Source organism: Hippichthys cyanospilos, chromosome 20 (genome assembly GCF_059441005.1).
Source record: "Hippichthys cyanospilos isolate Australia breed blue-spotted pipefish chromosome 20, RoL_Hcya_1.0, whole genome shotgun sequence".
In the NCBI taxonomy this organism is placed as follows: Eukaryota; Metazoa; Chordata; class Actinopteri; order Syngnathiformes; family Syngnathidae; genus Hippichthys; species Hippichthys cyanospilos.
In genome coordinates, this window is record NC_142388.1 from 3,946,241 (window position 1) to 3,959,865 (window position 13,625).

Consider the following 13,625-nt stretch of genomic DNA (forward strand, 5'->3'; position numbering starts at 1 on the left):
TGCCATTTGTCTTTTTTGTCTGCAGTTATGATTTTTCTGAGGACAGTTATGACAAACCATAAAAAATTTACTCATCTTATTACATATATACTATAAATTCACAAGTTGACACTTGATTTTCTGCTGAAGGCCACAAAGTGATTGTTGCCGGCCGGATCTGGCCCCTGAGCCTTAGATTTGACACACAGAAAATACATCAATCTGTCCGTGTGGTACAGTTCTCAGTTTATAATTTGTATTTTCCCCAAAAAATACTCATTTAAATTTGGAATCCGAATGAGCAATTACTGGTGAGGCAAAGGGGTTTTCTTTTTACTTGCGTTTTCGTTTTAAAGTCGTTTTGGGTTAGGTATGGTCACGTGACGTCGTCGGAGCACGGAGTGGATTGGAGAAGTCGACACGAAAAGACAACGGGGGCATGAAAATACGAAAGATTTGCCTTCCATGCGGCGAACATGAGAAAAACGTTAACGGGGTTATTTCTTCTGAGCATATTCACAATTCTGCAATCGGTAAGCCTGATTTGCGCTTGACTCGAGCGTATTTTTTAATATGTTCGTTTCCGTACTCGCAGATTCGTCTCATTTCCGTAAATAATGTCTGTGTGCTGCTGACCAACAAATCGGTTTTATTTTAACTAACATTTAATGTACATTATTTTCTTGCTCGTAGTTTATATTGTTGTAGAACTCTGCGTCATACTGTTTGTTGTTTATCAACCTTTTTTCCCCGCATCTAGCGAAATGGATCGAGGCAATCGGCATTGTTGAAACAAATGCTGAAATAATATCCAGCTGAGGATGTCAAACATAAAAATCGTTATTAGAAAAGTATTTCACGCATCTCTTATATCGTGTTTACTGTGGTGCTGCACCTTCATTTTTCATGTTATTTTGGTTTTTTTTTTCGTGGTTGTTGTTTCTGAGGGCTCAGGCAACGAAAGTTTTGGTACGATAGTCATGCTAAAGATAAATATTTTCAGTAATTGCTTTTGCGAAAACATTGCCTCAGAAATCCGTTCAAGAATAAAAAAAATAAAAAAAAGCTTATGCTTCTGTTTCAGACACGCGATGCATTTCAATGTCCCCCTGAGACCCAGACTATTTTTTTGTGTCCCCTTTAGTGGGCATTTTTTTGGTCCACATCTTTGGACTCATTGAAGACTACCCCACTAAGTCCTAGTGTGCTGAGTCGAGGACATCCTGGCTTTCCTAGGGATGTCTCACGTGTATATGCTGTCTTGACAAAATGGACACAATAATAATAATAAAATAACTGGACACAAATGATTTTGCTGGGTCTGAAGGGGATATTGCCCATTCACGAGAAGTTTCTTTCTCTAAGAATGTCTTCATTTGTTGACCATTCTTCGTTTCATTGCATTAGTTTATTGACACAAACGAAGAGATCGTTGGGTCAGGCTCCAACCAGGACAGCGTTGAAGAAGGTAATACTTGGTCTCCGTTATCTAAAGTCAATATTATATATACAGTATATACAATTTTCTATTTTGATCATACAATTGCTTCTAAAATGTTCAAAACTGAGAGAAAAAAGTGGTAATATGTTATACAAATTCATTAAACACATTTTCTAATTTCATCTGTTTGAATTATGATAATGGTTATTTCTTATGTAATATTTACAATTTGTTCACATTGTATATTTCGGTGTTTGGTCGTTTTAAAATAAATCTAAATTACATTTGAAGGAAATCATAAAAAGAAATTCTGTGCATTTCACAGAACGAATTAAACTACTAAACTAAATCAAATGTATTGAATTATGTATATTATGCTAATTGTAAATCCCCCTTGCTTTACCAGGTGACATGATGGATGAAGATTTGGAAACCACGCCTCAAAATGTATGATGCCTAAAGTATTTTTGTAATACTTTTCATGTGCTTTTCTTAGTATCTTACAGCGGTACATTAACTTATGAGTTTAATATAACTCTTTTATAGCTAGCCATTAAAAAAGGAAAGAGCGAGAGCCAATTTTATGCATTGAGATTGGCTAGAGTTTTATTTTTCATAATCTCCAAATATTTCTTCACCCATTCCAATGATTAAGAAAACTTAAGTTGACGTCAATGGTACTCCTCTGCGGGATTTCCTTTGACGTCTTTTTACGCCAACGGCAGTCAAAGTGTTAAAAGTGAATGTTAAGAAATTAACTGATTTTATAAGGTGCAATTTTGCTTGAACGAAGCAAAAATCAAGCGTAATATTAAGTTTGTCATTCAGGGCTCTCCCAATTGGAATCAGTTAAAACAGCTGGCCCAAGAAACAGAGTCCGCCATTTTTATAAAGAGGAAAAACAAGAGCTTCTTCCAGAATGAGGACGCTATTACAGGTACTATCTACTAAACCGTTTGTGTTACTTTATGTTGACAAAGAATTGAATCTAAAAATGTTTTGTTTTATGTCCAGCTATTGTGACAGGAGGAGTTTTGGGTGTGGTGGTTGCTAGCATATTATCAGCTCTATACATCTTTAAATGGCAGAAATGTGGCAACGGAAGACACACCGCAGGCCAGGAAACAACCTCGCATCTGTGATCCAGCTGGTAGAGTCTACCAATTTATCTATTTATGAAATTCATCTCAACAAAATATGGAGTACTGTAAATATCTTTTTGTACAAATAATTCAGTTCTAGAATAGAAGCAAAGAACCAGCTTCCACTTCCTCTTTTTAATTATTTTTTATTTTTTTTTAATATGTACGGAATACATAATGCACATTTTGGACTATAAGCCGCCGTCGGTGTCATTTATTCAAAAGTGATCAGTTGGAACGGGATCTGTCAAGCAGTCATTTAACTGCCTTTGAAATGTAATCCGACTGCTAGCACGAGTGCTGCTAGCTAGCAGCAAATATTTTAAAAAATGTCTGCGTAATTTTAGCACTCCGACTTGGGAATTGAATGTGATTTCACGACAAGTTTGTGTTTGAAAACTCGTGACTTTTACGCGGCAACAGAGCCAAAAAAGAAGATTTTGTGCTGGGACGAGAAATTTCGTGGATTCTTAATCTCGCAAAATCTCGTCGCATGTGATCTCGTCCCGTCCCTAATTCAGTTATTTTTAGTGTATCATCCCATCCATCCTTGTACAGTAATTGAATGTGTATATTTAAAGCTAATCTTTGTGTGATAAGTAGGGTAATTCAATGAGTTTTTGTTGTTGTCCTGATGTATTTTAGACTTATTGCACTAATTTGACACCATTGCTGAGCAAAGAAATATACCTCAAGTATGTGATCAGTTTTAATTGGCGTGGAAGTTTTTTATTTGTTTTTTTTCCATCGGATGAGTCACAAAAGGAAATGAATGAGTAATGAAGTCTCCGTGGGCGTTTCCGGTTTCCAAGTCAACATGTCTGTGCTATGAATTTGTATATTTTGTGGAAACAGTTTATGATGTTTACGTTTTTGTATGGAGCCACAGAGGCAAAGCACAAATAGCCCAAGTAAAAAAAAAAAAGCAAGGTTTGTAATTTTGTATAAATGCCACAAGGGAGTAGCAGAGCATTTTTTTACATTAGGGTCTATGTAGTTGGTTAGCCACAAGATGGCGCCAAAGCAGACTTGCTTGAGCTTGAGATCACAACAAATCCCCTTGTGTGTGTATATATTTTTTTTTGCAAAAAAAAAGACATTCAAATTTTTAATACAGTGAAAATGTTTACTTGTAGCTATGTAGATACATCCTGTTAACACATGGTTGCTTTATAATCCTTAAAGGTATTTCTATGTTGTCATTTAAGTAATACAATGGACAATTTGGAATAGCATTTTTTTTGGGGAGCTTGAGATGTTACAATCCATTACTTGGGGAAAATACATAAATCCTCATTAAATAAATAAATAAAATGATGCACCGTTACCAGGAAGTATATTAATAGTTTTTCCAGACTTTTTATAAATTCATGCATAAGATATCATTTGTATGAATGCATTTCAACATGCACATTATAATTCGGAAATATAGTGAAGTAGCTTGAATGTGCAGTATCAGTCAAAAGTTTGGAAACACGAAGAAATATTGATGACATTATTTGGTAAATAATTCAATCATTGCCAAATTTCGCCCTCTAGTGGTGGTGGAGGTATGGAAAAAAATAGCAAATATTGCCCACTAGTGGTGGGTAAAGGGTAGGCGAAATGCAATGATGGACCAGAAAAAAAGGTCAATTTTGCCCTCTAGTGGTGACGGAGGGGTGGACAAAAATACACAGAAAAATGCTCTGACGAATGTTGGATCAGCAAAATATCATAAGTTGCCCGCCTCTGCTATTAATCATAATACATATCGAGTTTTTCATCTATTGAAAAAAATTCAGTTCATCCTTGTACTTAACAATATCATCTCGCGGGCCGGATTAAACCCGTTTGCAGGCCAGGACCGGCCCGCGGGCCGCATGTTAGACACCCCGTGTCCTTTTGTGTTCTAAATCATTTGAACCTGCAGGTGTTTCCAGACCTTTGACTGCGTATTATGGGATGTTTCCATGTTTTTCACCTTCCCTGGTCTTGATCAAACATATCCACGGTGACATACAAATCCAGTGATTCCTGATGTTTGACCGGAATCAAACACTGACATTCCTTCCCAGTACTTTGGGTCGGGCTTTCCACAGAACCCTGGCTTCGGTACGGACTTAATTGACCGCTGTCCTCAGAGAGCAGCAACGCGCGTTCTCTGGAAGGAGATTCGGTCAATGTCTCTTGGCGCTCGTCCGGTTTCTGCTGTGCGTCAGACTTTGAGATAAAAGCACGGCCGCCATATTCTTCCCGGTTGGCATCTGGGGTGGAAGTTAGCCGGGATTCTTCCACGTACACCCCCGCGCAGAGGCTTTCCGACGGATAGTTGAATAGCCGGAAAGGGAACATCCCCTAGGGAGCGGTGGTGGTTTTTCATGTTTATTTTATGGCAAAAAAATAGCACTTTATGATAGGATTCTTTATAATAATATTTTTTTCAAAATTCAGTGATGCCAATTTAACCTTTGCTTAATATTCGACGAATGTTTAAAATGATCCAAAATTGATGTTTACATCAAAGCCATTTTACAGATGCATTGAAAAAAAGTCACCAGGGAGCTGAAATTCCACCCCGAGGGTGACAACATGTCAAAGTTCAACACTTACTAGTTGCCACACTAGCACGAGTGTGACATCGCTTGGCTAAAATACCGCAAGGGTGATGTGGAAGAAAATGACCAAAAAATGATCAAAACACGGAACAAAGGTTTATGAAACCTTTCTGGAATGTAAATGGTTCATGTTATAAAACTGTTGTAACAAATTATACAATAATATTTTTTCTTTCAACACATCAGATCTTTTCAATAAATTATAACTGAATATTAAGTTTGTAAAAAATAAATCTGTTTTTGTTGATGTTGCCTGTTTTTATAAGAAAAAAAAACACACATTATAACCCAGAGGAACCATAAATGTTCCCATTTATAAAAACTATTTAAATAATTGAGCACAGGCAGTAATTTGCGATTTTTCTATTCTTAGATACCGAATTCTTAGATACCGGCCCTCAAGGACCAGATTTGGACATCTGTGTCCTAAAGGGTCAAAACGCTGCATCATAGATACAATTTAGAGTTAGCATCAAGCTAGCAAACTGAAAGGCTAAGATCAGCATTTAAAAATTGTAGCTCTCTTTGTTCTATGTTTAGTTTGTCAGTAAATTTCACCCAGGAGTGCCAGTGACGAAGGAAACTCACCTTTTGGCAGCTTCCCGATGGCCACAGCGCGATAGAACTCAGGCCAGGGTTCGGAAGAGGCTTCTTGAGGAATTTCCTATACCTAAAACAGAAAGAGGAAAATGCCATGTCAGTGCCCTTTTGTTGTTTCAAACAATGGCTCTCTGTTTAAAAACTTAACATAAGAAAGGCACACAACATTGTGCGAAGGGGTCAGGATAACCCAGTTTAGCCATTAGCTTAACATTCCAATTAATTTGCTCTTAATTTGAAAGAAAACTTCGCTCTATTCAACCCTGTTAAAATTCCATGTACCCCAAGGTGCTTCACGCAATTAAGAACCACTTGTTCAAAATGGCGGTTTTCAATGTGTCATACAAGCAGAAACCAGCTTCCTAACCAAAGTCAATAATTTCCCAGTACTGTAAGAGAAAACACTTACTGTATAGCACAGCATAATCCCGCTGATAAAACAAGGACTGTAATGACGCCTGCCGTGACACAAAGTTTCTTGACGAATGTTGGATCTATCAAACAAAGACCACATGTTTCATTTTGCCTTAGCCTGCTGAATACACACCACTATAATCTTTTATAATCGGAAATGATATCAACACATTGAATAGCAGCGGTTGGCGTATATATATGTAGAGATAATGTGGATTTTCGGATCAAGTGGTGTAATGACCCGCCATAACCAGCAGGTAGTGCTGTTGTGAGTAAAACTGTAAAATAGAAACGTTATAGATGTTCTCAACATTTTCATTAAAGGGACGATGTGTACGATTGACTGTTTTCCATTAAAAAGGAATAAACTAAATGATTGTAAATGTCAAAAACTTGCAATTTTTAAAAAATATAATCATAGGTCTAGTTATCATTGAATTATATGCATTTCTCCAGAGGCGGCCATGTTTCTTATAGCCACGGACAATGGTAAATGCTGTCCGTAGTTAAAAACGGTCTAAATCTTACACGGTGTCCCTTCAAATTAGTTTTGGTGTTACCTCTCGAAGCCTAGCAAAAATCTCCCATGTGCCCCCATTTTTAGAACCTCTTATTTCCCCAAATAAAGTCGAGCTGTTCGAGAGCTAGGAAAAAAGTTTAGCATTTTTTTGAAAAGGCTTGTTTGGATATTTTATAGCTATTTTAGTTTCTTTCTTTCATCTCATTGGTGGTGATGGCGCATCATTTGCGACTCAAAGGGGACAGAATAAGCAAAAGGGACACATGGACAAAAGGTCAAGTTGCTTCCCACACCAAACGCCAACGCGGGAGACGTTAACAAACGTACTTACCAAATCTTTTTGTCTTAAAGTGCCTTACGTTGCTTTTGCTAGCTCCGCTTTGCGCTATAGCCTTGACGTACATGCTGTATTGGGTTAAAGGAATCAAATCCTTCAAAAGGATCGCCCGTTTTGTCGCATCAACTGTGACATCTGGGAGGGACATAAAAATAATCGTATTAATGTTCCGAGAAATGTATCACAATTGGCTAAGGGTTAACTTACTCAGCTTTGGTCCTGGCCCAGTTCCATAGAAAACAATGTAGTGGAGGATAACCCCGCTACAAACATCCTGGCGCTCCATTTCCCAACTCACAAGGGCGCTTTGATCACTAACCTCAACATTGATGGTGGAGAAATTTGCTGCAGCTTTTGGAAACATTTCATATATTATACATCAAGTACCTTAAGAGACTTATTGAATGAGCAATGTATTCAAACCTGCAACTCTTGAGCAGATCCGCAAGGCCTGCGCTCCGAGACCCGTCTTGTCACCAAACAGAGGCGTGACTGTGATATTGTATGTCGTTTTATCCAGAAGACCTGGAAAAAAGGTAAACTTACAGATGACCACTTATTACTGGAGTTCAACCTTTTGGAGATCTTAACCGATAGTCAGCCCTCGTACCATCCGTGCAAGAGTAAATACACTCCAACCTTATCCAAGGCCTAGTAAACAGCAACGTTTCTTTTATTATGTTTCACTAGAGAATCAGTGAATCATCCGTGCAAGAGTAAATACACTCCAACCTTATCCAAGGCCTAGTAAACAGCAACGTTTCTTTTATTATGTTTCACTAGAGAATCAGTGAATCATCCGTGCAAGAGTAAATACACTCCAACCTTATCCAAGGCCTAGTAAACAGCAACGTTTCTTTTATTATGTTTCACTAGAGAATCAGTGAATCATCCGTGCAAGAGTAAATACACTCCAACCTTATCCAAGGCCTAGTAAACAGCAACGTTTCTTTTATTATGTTTTACTAGAGAATCAGGAAACGCCGAAGTGAGGAAACTGTGTGTTTGGGAGCACACAACCAAACAATCAACGTCAATAGTAAATAATTCAGCATGTCTAGAACTGATGTTATGAATACTGGTTTTTCCATGACGGTGAGAGGTGCGGATTCAGTAAACAAGACGTTTCACTTCCTGGTTGGAACTATCTGGATGATAAAACTCATATGTAATCAGGAATTCAATTGCCAATGGGCAAAATGTAATTTATATCTCTATATTTAACTGTGGAATGAGGGAAAAATTACAATGATGGAGGTTTTTTTCTGAACTGAATAGGTGAGCTCATTCACTAGCATTGACAGCTATCAAGTGGTGTGATAAATTATTTGCCCTCTGTGATTCCTGTGGGATTTTTGTGCTTTTTATATCCATCACTCACAAAGGTTTCTTTTTATCAGACCCCATTTTAAGGTCACACCATAGCAACTTTTTTTTTCTTCATATTTATCACTCACAAAGGTTTCTTTTCATCAGACCATTATTAAGGTCAAACCATAGCAATTCAATTGGATTTAAGTCTGGATTTTGACTTGATTAGCAAAACCTTAATTTTGTCCTTTTTGAGCCATTCTGAGGAGGATTGCAATTGTGTTTTTGGATCTTTGTCCTGCTAGATGATCCAAAAGCGCTTGAGTTTTAGGGCACAAACTTGTGTTGCCCTTCACCTATCTGTAAACAAGCAGAATTTATTATTTTTTTTTTTTTTTCAAAGCAAGTTGTCCTGGTCCTGAACGAGCAAAGCAGCCCCATACCATCATGCTTCCACCACCCTGCTTTACATCATGTTCTTTTCTTATTATAATAATGTAACATCAAAATTGGTTTGAGAAAATGAAACTTTTGCGAGTGATAAATGTGCAAAAAACACAAATCAGGGAGGGTAAAATACTTTTCACTGTAAGTAAAAACTGCATTTTACATTGGCTAGCAGTGAATGAGTTAAAGTAGTATAACAATAACAATGACTATAACCACTTCCTGTCAATCCACTATCTATCCATAATAACGCATTACAGGAACATAATGCTAATGGCTCAAACGATCTTCACACACTTAATAGCCAACCACGTAATGTATTACAAACGCACATTACAGTGCATTTCTCGCCTACCCGATAATGTAGTTGAGGTGGAATTGGTTTCCTTCCAGTAGAAGCGATGACCATCGTGGGTCCAGTCGATCATGTAATCCTTGACGGGCTGAGAAGGAGCATCCCAGCTGACCAAAATAAAACCTTTGTTGGTTGAAGTCTGAATATTAGTAACTTGAGGGAGACCATCTACAAAAAAAGTACATCAAACATAATATCAAGTCATTTAACTTTCTAATCACTAGTGTTGCAGGCATCAATGTTTTTTAGCTAACAATAACACATTTGGAATGAAACAAAAATACGAGTACCTAAGAACAATAATTTGAAACGACATTTTACATTTGGAAAGGTAAAGAAAATTTAGCAAACTGCTCTTTATTTTTGTTTTAGAAAGAAAATGAAACAAAATTTTGGCCTGGGGTTTTTGGCACATTATTTGTGTACAACACACAAAAAAAGCACTAATAAAAGTGGTCCCATCTCAATGTTATTTTACTTTACAAAAACTACCAAAACACCATCAACAACAACAAAAAAGCACATTTGGAATCAAACAATAATGAAAGTAGTTAAAAAACAGTAATCTGAAACAACATTTTACATTTTAAAAGCTAATTTCATCCAAAAATGTCCTTCACTTTTTGTCTTGGAAAGGAAATAAAACAAAATTTTGACCTTGGGTTTCTTTATGTACAACAAACAAAAAACAAGCAGAAAAAATAAAAAGAGAAAATGTCACCATTTGGTCCCATTGTATTGGCCCATACCTATTTGTATTTAAATATAAAACTAATACTAAAACTGAGAAACCTGCTTTACACACTTAACAAACCTCAATTAAAAACACATCAAATTAAAAAACAGCAAAAAAAAAATCCAAATTGTTTATAATCCTGGTAGGCATAGCTGGCTAGCTAGCAAGCTAACTACAAGTTGCAAATGCGTTTTAAACACGTACTGTGTATTTTAGAAACTTCTAAATTAACCTTCCAGGGCCTTGAAGTAACAAATAACTAGTGTTGTTGTTTTTTTTTCTCCCTATATATATTTATACCTAATACAGAGCAGCGTTCATGATGGAGCTAGCTTGGAAAACTTACTTTCTCTAGCGGCCGGAACATAAACCGAGTCCTCTGCCAGGAAGGCCTCGTTATGAAAAACTCTCAGCTTTACTCTGTATGCTTCTCGGTTCACCATAATTGTGCAAGTTGAACTCCCGCATGAAGTATAAGGATGAGAATCTACTTGCAACCCGTGGTCCTTGTAGACACTCTGTTGGATAAAATACGTAAACGTGCCTTGGCATGCTGACGGAATCTCCTGCGAAGAAGAAGTGATGGCGGGAGGATCAGAAAACGTTTTTTTTTGGGGGGTGGGTTGTGTTGACGAGAAAAACCTTTTTACCGTCCACATGGCGTCAAGTTTTCTTGAGCCATTTTCATCTGGTTCTGTGAGCTTCCTCCACAGCCGTAGCTTGACGTCATTTTCTGCCAGGGGTAGGAGAAGGTTCAGTTTTACAATTTCGCCCGCTTGAAATGAGCATTTTATGCCGTCAATTTACTTGTGAGTTGGCTCAAAACGCTTTCTTCGGGACTCCATTCGCTCCAGGGAGCTTGGTCCCAAGCGCAGCGGACCCAAACTTTGTAATAGGTGCAGGACTGTATGTTTTCCATGCTTATATTTCCTTTTTCTCCAGCTTCTAAAGTCACATTGAGCACCTTTTAGGGAAAAGACAATTATGAAAGCATCTTCGTTAAAACTTCATTCAACTTCATTAAAAAAATCATAGGAAATTTCCATTAATTTCTTGCAAGTCAAGGAAAATGTGTTTTGGGGTATATAAAGGGGACCAAAAAGGAAGTTATTTTACTTCATTTATTTAGTTATTTTGCGTTTCAAAAATATATTTACAATCAACCCCGCTTTTCGCAAAAATCTACATATATTTTCCACTGATTGTTTTTAAGTTACGAGCATGATTTTTTTACGTGTTTGGCCCGCCCGAGAATAGATTTTCCTCTATGTGATCCCTGATGTTGAAATAACTCAAACTTGTGCAATAAATGTGATTTTTGACATCACCGGTATCAGAGACTACTGGTATCGGCATCCTCCGCGAGTACCCGATACATCACAAATAAGGCAACAATTTAATATAATTGAATCGCTGGTTACCTCAGATTTTCCTTTCCCGCCATCCTTAAACAAACCAACAAAAAAAAAGTGTAAGTCAACCACAATCATCAAAACGGCTGAATATTCATTTGGATTTCGGCTTTGCTACCTGGTTGCATCTAACTTGACAGTGATGTTTATCTGAGGTGGTGGACGTGTTCCACTCAGCTAGGAGATGACCAGAGAAGGCCCGGACCTTCAACTTTGGATATCTAATTTTCACTGAAGAATCAGAAGGTGAAATCAAGTCCTGTGTTTGAAAGCATTTGAAACCACGGTCATGTGACTTACATATGTGGCGGGGGTTAAATTCGTAAGGGTCAGAGTAGATCTCCCAATGTTTGGTTTTTGCTCTTATGCTAACGCTCTGGTTCCCCAGCAGCTTCACCACGCCCCGTCGGTCCACATCTTGGGACGTGCAGGTTTTCGCCTGCTGTGAAGAACAGATTTCCAATTTTTGGGAAGCGTGCGGCCGAGATCTGCAAAAACAAACATGGTTTTTGTGGATTCGGGCACATCTTCATCGGGAATCCATCGAGAAATATTCAACTCACATAAATACAGTGTAGTTAATTGTCCAGGGGAAGTGGACATGATGCTCCCAAGTGCAAGTGAAAAGTTGGGGTACACCTGCCAAGGAGCCGTTTCTATAGTGCCAAATGCAGCCCACTTTGCTGGGTTTTGCTGCGGCGGAAAACCACAATTAGGGAAATTACAGTGCATAAACACTCCGACGGAAATTAAAGTTATTAAGTGATGCCCCCCCCGCCAAAAAAAAAAAAAAATAGATATCTTGCTATTTTCTCATTTAGTATTTTAATGTGTGTATTGTCCACATCGTATTCTTTTCTCATTCAGTTTTATGATGTGGATTTTGTTTCATGATCTGATCAAACTTTTATAATTATTCTTCAAAGTAGGCGCATTTTGGCAAAACTGAATGTTTTTTTTCTAATGTTTTGTTCGAATTGGCTCTTTTTGCCTTGCTAATGACTTTCCACATCTTGACCTTTTCTCATTCTGCTTTATGATGTGGATTTTGCTATGTGTGATGTGGATTTTAAACGATTGTTTTATAATTATTCTTCCAAGTAGGCACATTTTTCCCGGGTTACAACTTTCCACATCTTAGTGTTTTCTCATTTAGCTTTATGGCTTGGAAGCAGTCTCATTTAGCTTTATGGCTTGGAAGCAAACCAGCTTTCCACATCTTGACATTTCTCATTCAGCTTTATAATTTCATAGCTTGAATTCCTTTCTCATTTGAGACGATTTGAATTTGAGGGTGTTTGCAAATGTTTTGACTGCTACGATATCCAAACATGAAATGTCCCCACAATGCAGTAAAAAGAAAAAAAGATATGAGGACTCTCTCACAGTATGTCCTGAGGGTGATGCCTCCCAGTATTTCCCTGGTATGGTCGCGGTGGCACTGCACGGTGGCTTTGTGCAGCGTGAAGTTCTTCAGGGTCACCACGTTATGAGTGGAGTTGATGACGCTGGACCGGTTTTCGTCCACGACTTTGTTGTTCAGCGTCCAGTAGACTTTATCGTGGACACAGAAGCTTTCGCACACGATCTGAATATCGGATCCCACTTGGACGTATGGATCTTTGGGGAACACGTTGCACGATTTCTTACTCTGCCCTACGGGTGTCAACATGACAAAGAGCAGTTTGAGATTCGAACTCTGAACTTCAGACCTGTGAAGCGGCAGGCCGAGCCGCTTAACCACAGTGCTGCCCCCAGCTAAATAGGAGTCAAAAGCAGCGACAAAAAAACATGTATACTTGGAAGGAACTCACTTTTGCCAACCCTTTGATCTTTAAATCAAAGGTATTTCGTATCAAAGGAAAAGCATTGAAAGGAGGAACCAGGGAGCTGAAATTTCACCCAGACGTTAAAGTCATTCAACCACTTATTTATCACACTACCAGGAGTGTGCATTCTTGGCTAAAATGACGTGGAAGAATTCATCCAGAAAATGGACACATGACTGCACAGGGGTCAAACTCACGAAACGAAAGCGGCTCTTACCTTCCGAAACGGACGTAGTACGAGTGACAATCAGAAACAGTACGTGCAGAAAAAAATACATCCTCTAAGGAAGCATTCAAATCCGCTTCTTAAATCAAGAACAATTAATTTGGTGTATTTCGCTACCCATATTCCTATAGACCCTCGCTTCAGCCATCCGCCACGGAGAGAGGAAATGAAGCAAACCGTTTGAGAAGCGGGAGGTATTACCCAACTGGAAACATGGCAAGGCAACAGGAAGTGCTTCTCTCTCTCTCTCTCTCTCGCTCGCTTTCAACTCTCTATTTA

General features: G+C 38.2%; 2 protein-coding genes across 3 annotated transcripts; one reads left to right on the forward strand and one right to left on the reverse strand.

Annotated features, from left to right (window-relative positions):
* The first annotated feature begins 299 nt into the window (after positions 1-299).
* Positions 300-3,889, forward strand: LOC148407001 (uncharacterized). The gene is made up of 5 exons (XM_088404046.1): positions 300-512; positions 1,387-1,447; positions 1,827-1,867; positions 2,249-2,357; positions 2,435-3,889. Exons 1-5 carry the CDS (start codon positions 456-458, stop codon positions 2,560-2,562), a joined length of 396 nt encoding a protein of 131 aa, XP_088260172.1. The 5' UTR covers positions 300-455; the 3' UTR covers positions 2,563-3,889.
* On the reverse strand, positions 3,266-13,503 carry LOC148407002 (interleukin-6 receptor subunit beta-like). Of its 2 annotated transcripts, XM_088404045.1 has the most exons (16): positions 13,338-13,503; positions 12,678-12,947; positions 11,855-11,984; positions 11,592-11,779; positions 11,410-11,522; positions 11,301-11,324; positions 10,687-10,843; positions 10,530-10,612; positions 10,226-10,445; positions 9,144-9,311; positions 7,454-7,555; positions 7,238-7,381; positions 7,025-7,165; positions 6,169-6,253; positions 5,748-5,829; positions 3,266-4,899 (listed from the first exon to the last, which is right to left on the reverse strand). In XM_088404045.1, exons 1-16 carry the CDS (start codon positions 13,396-13,398, stop codon positions 4,522-4,524), a joined length of 2,346 nt encoding a protein of 781 aa, XP_088260171.1. In that variant the 5' UTR covers positions 13,399-13,503; the 3' UTR covers positions 3,266-4,521. The 2 variants fall into 2 exon arrangements, with proteins under 2 accessions (XP_088260171.1, XP_088260170.1); XM_088404044.1 differs by having other exon boundaries at positions 10,226-10,612.
* Positions 13,504-13,625: the final 122 nt, after the last annotated feature.

What these genes read in the sequence shown, in the direction of transcription:
- LOC148407001 (XM_088404046.1), top strand. Translation starts at nt 456, where the DNA reads ATGAGAAAAACGTTAACGGGGTTATTTCTTCTGAGCATATTCACAATT. An exon ending in TATTCACAATTCTGCAATCG is followed by an intron (nt 513 to 1,386) that starts GTAAGCCTGATT and finishes TCATTGCATTAG; the next exon opens with TTTATTGACACAAACGAAGA. An exon ending in CCAGGACAGCGTTGAAGAAG is followed by an intron (nt 1,448 to 1,826) that starts GTAATACTTGGT and finishes TTGCTTTACCAG; the next exon opens with GTGACATGATGGATGAAGAT.
- LOC148407002 (XM_088404044.1), bottom strand. Translation starts at nt 13,398, where the DNA reads ATGTATTTTTTTCTGCACGTACTGTTTCTGATTGTCACTCGTACTACG. An exon ending in ATTAACTACACTGTATTTAT is followed by an intron (nt 11,780 to 11,854) that starts GTGAGTTGAATA and finishes TTGTTTTTGCAG; the next exon opens with ATCTCGGCCGCACGCTTCCC. An exon ending in GATCTGCTCAAGAGTTGCAG is followed by an intron (nt 7,382 to 7,453) that starts GTTTGAATACAT and finishes TGTTTCCAAAAG; the next exon opens with CTGCAGCAAATTTCTCCACC.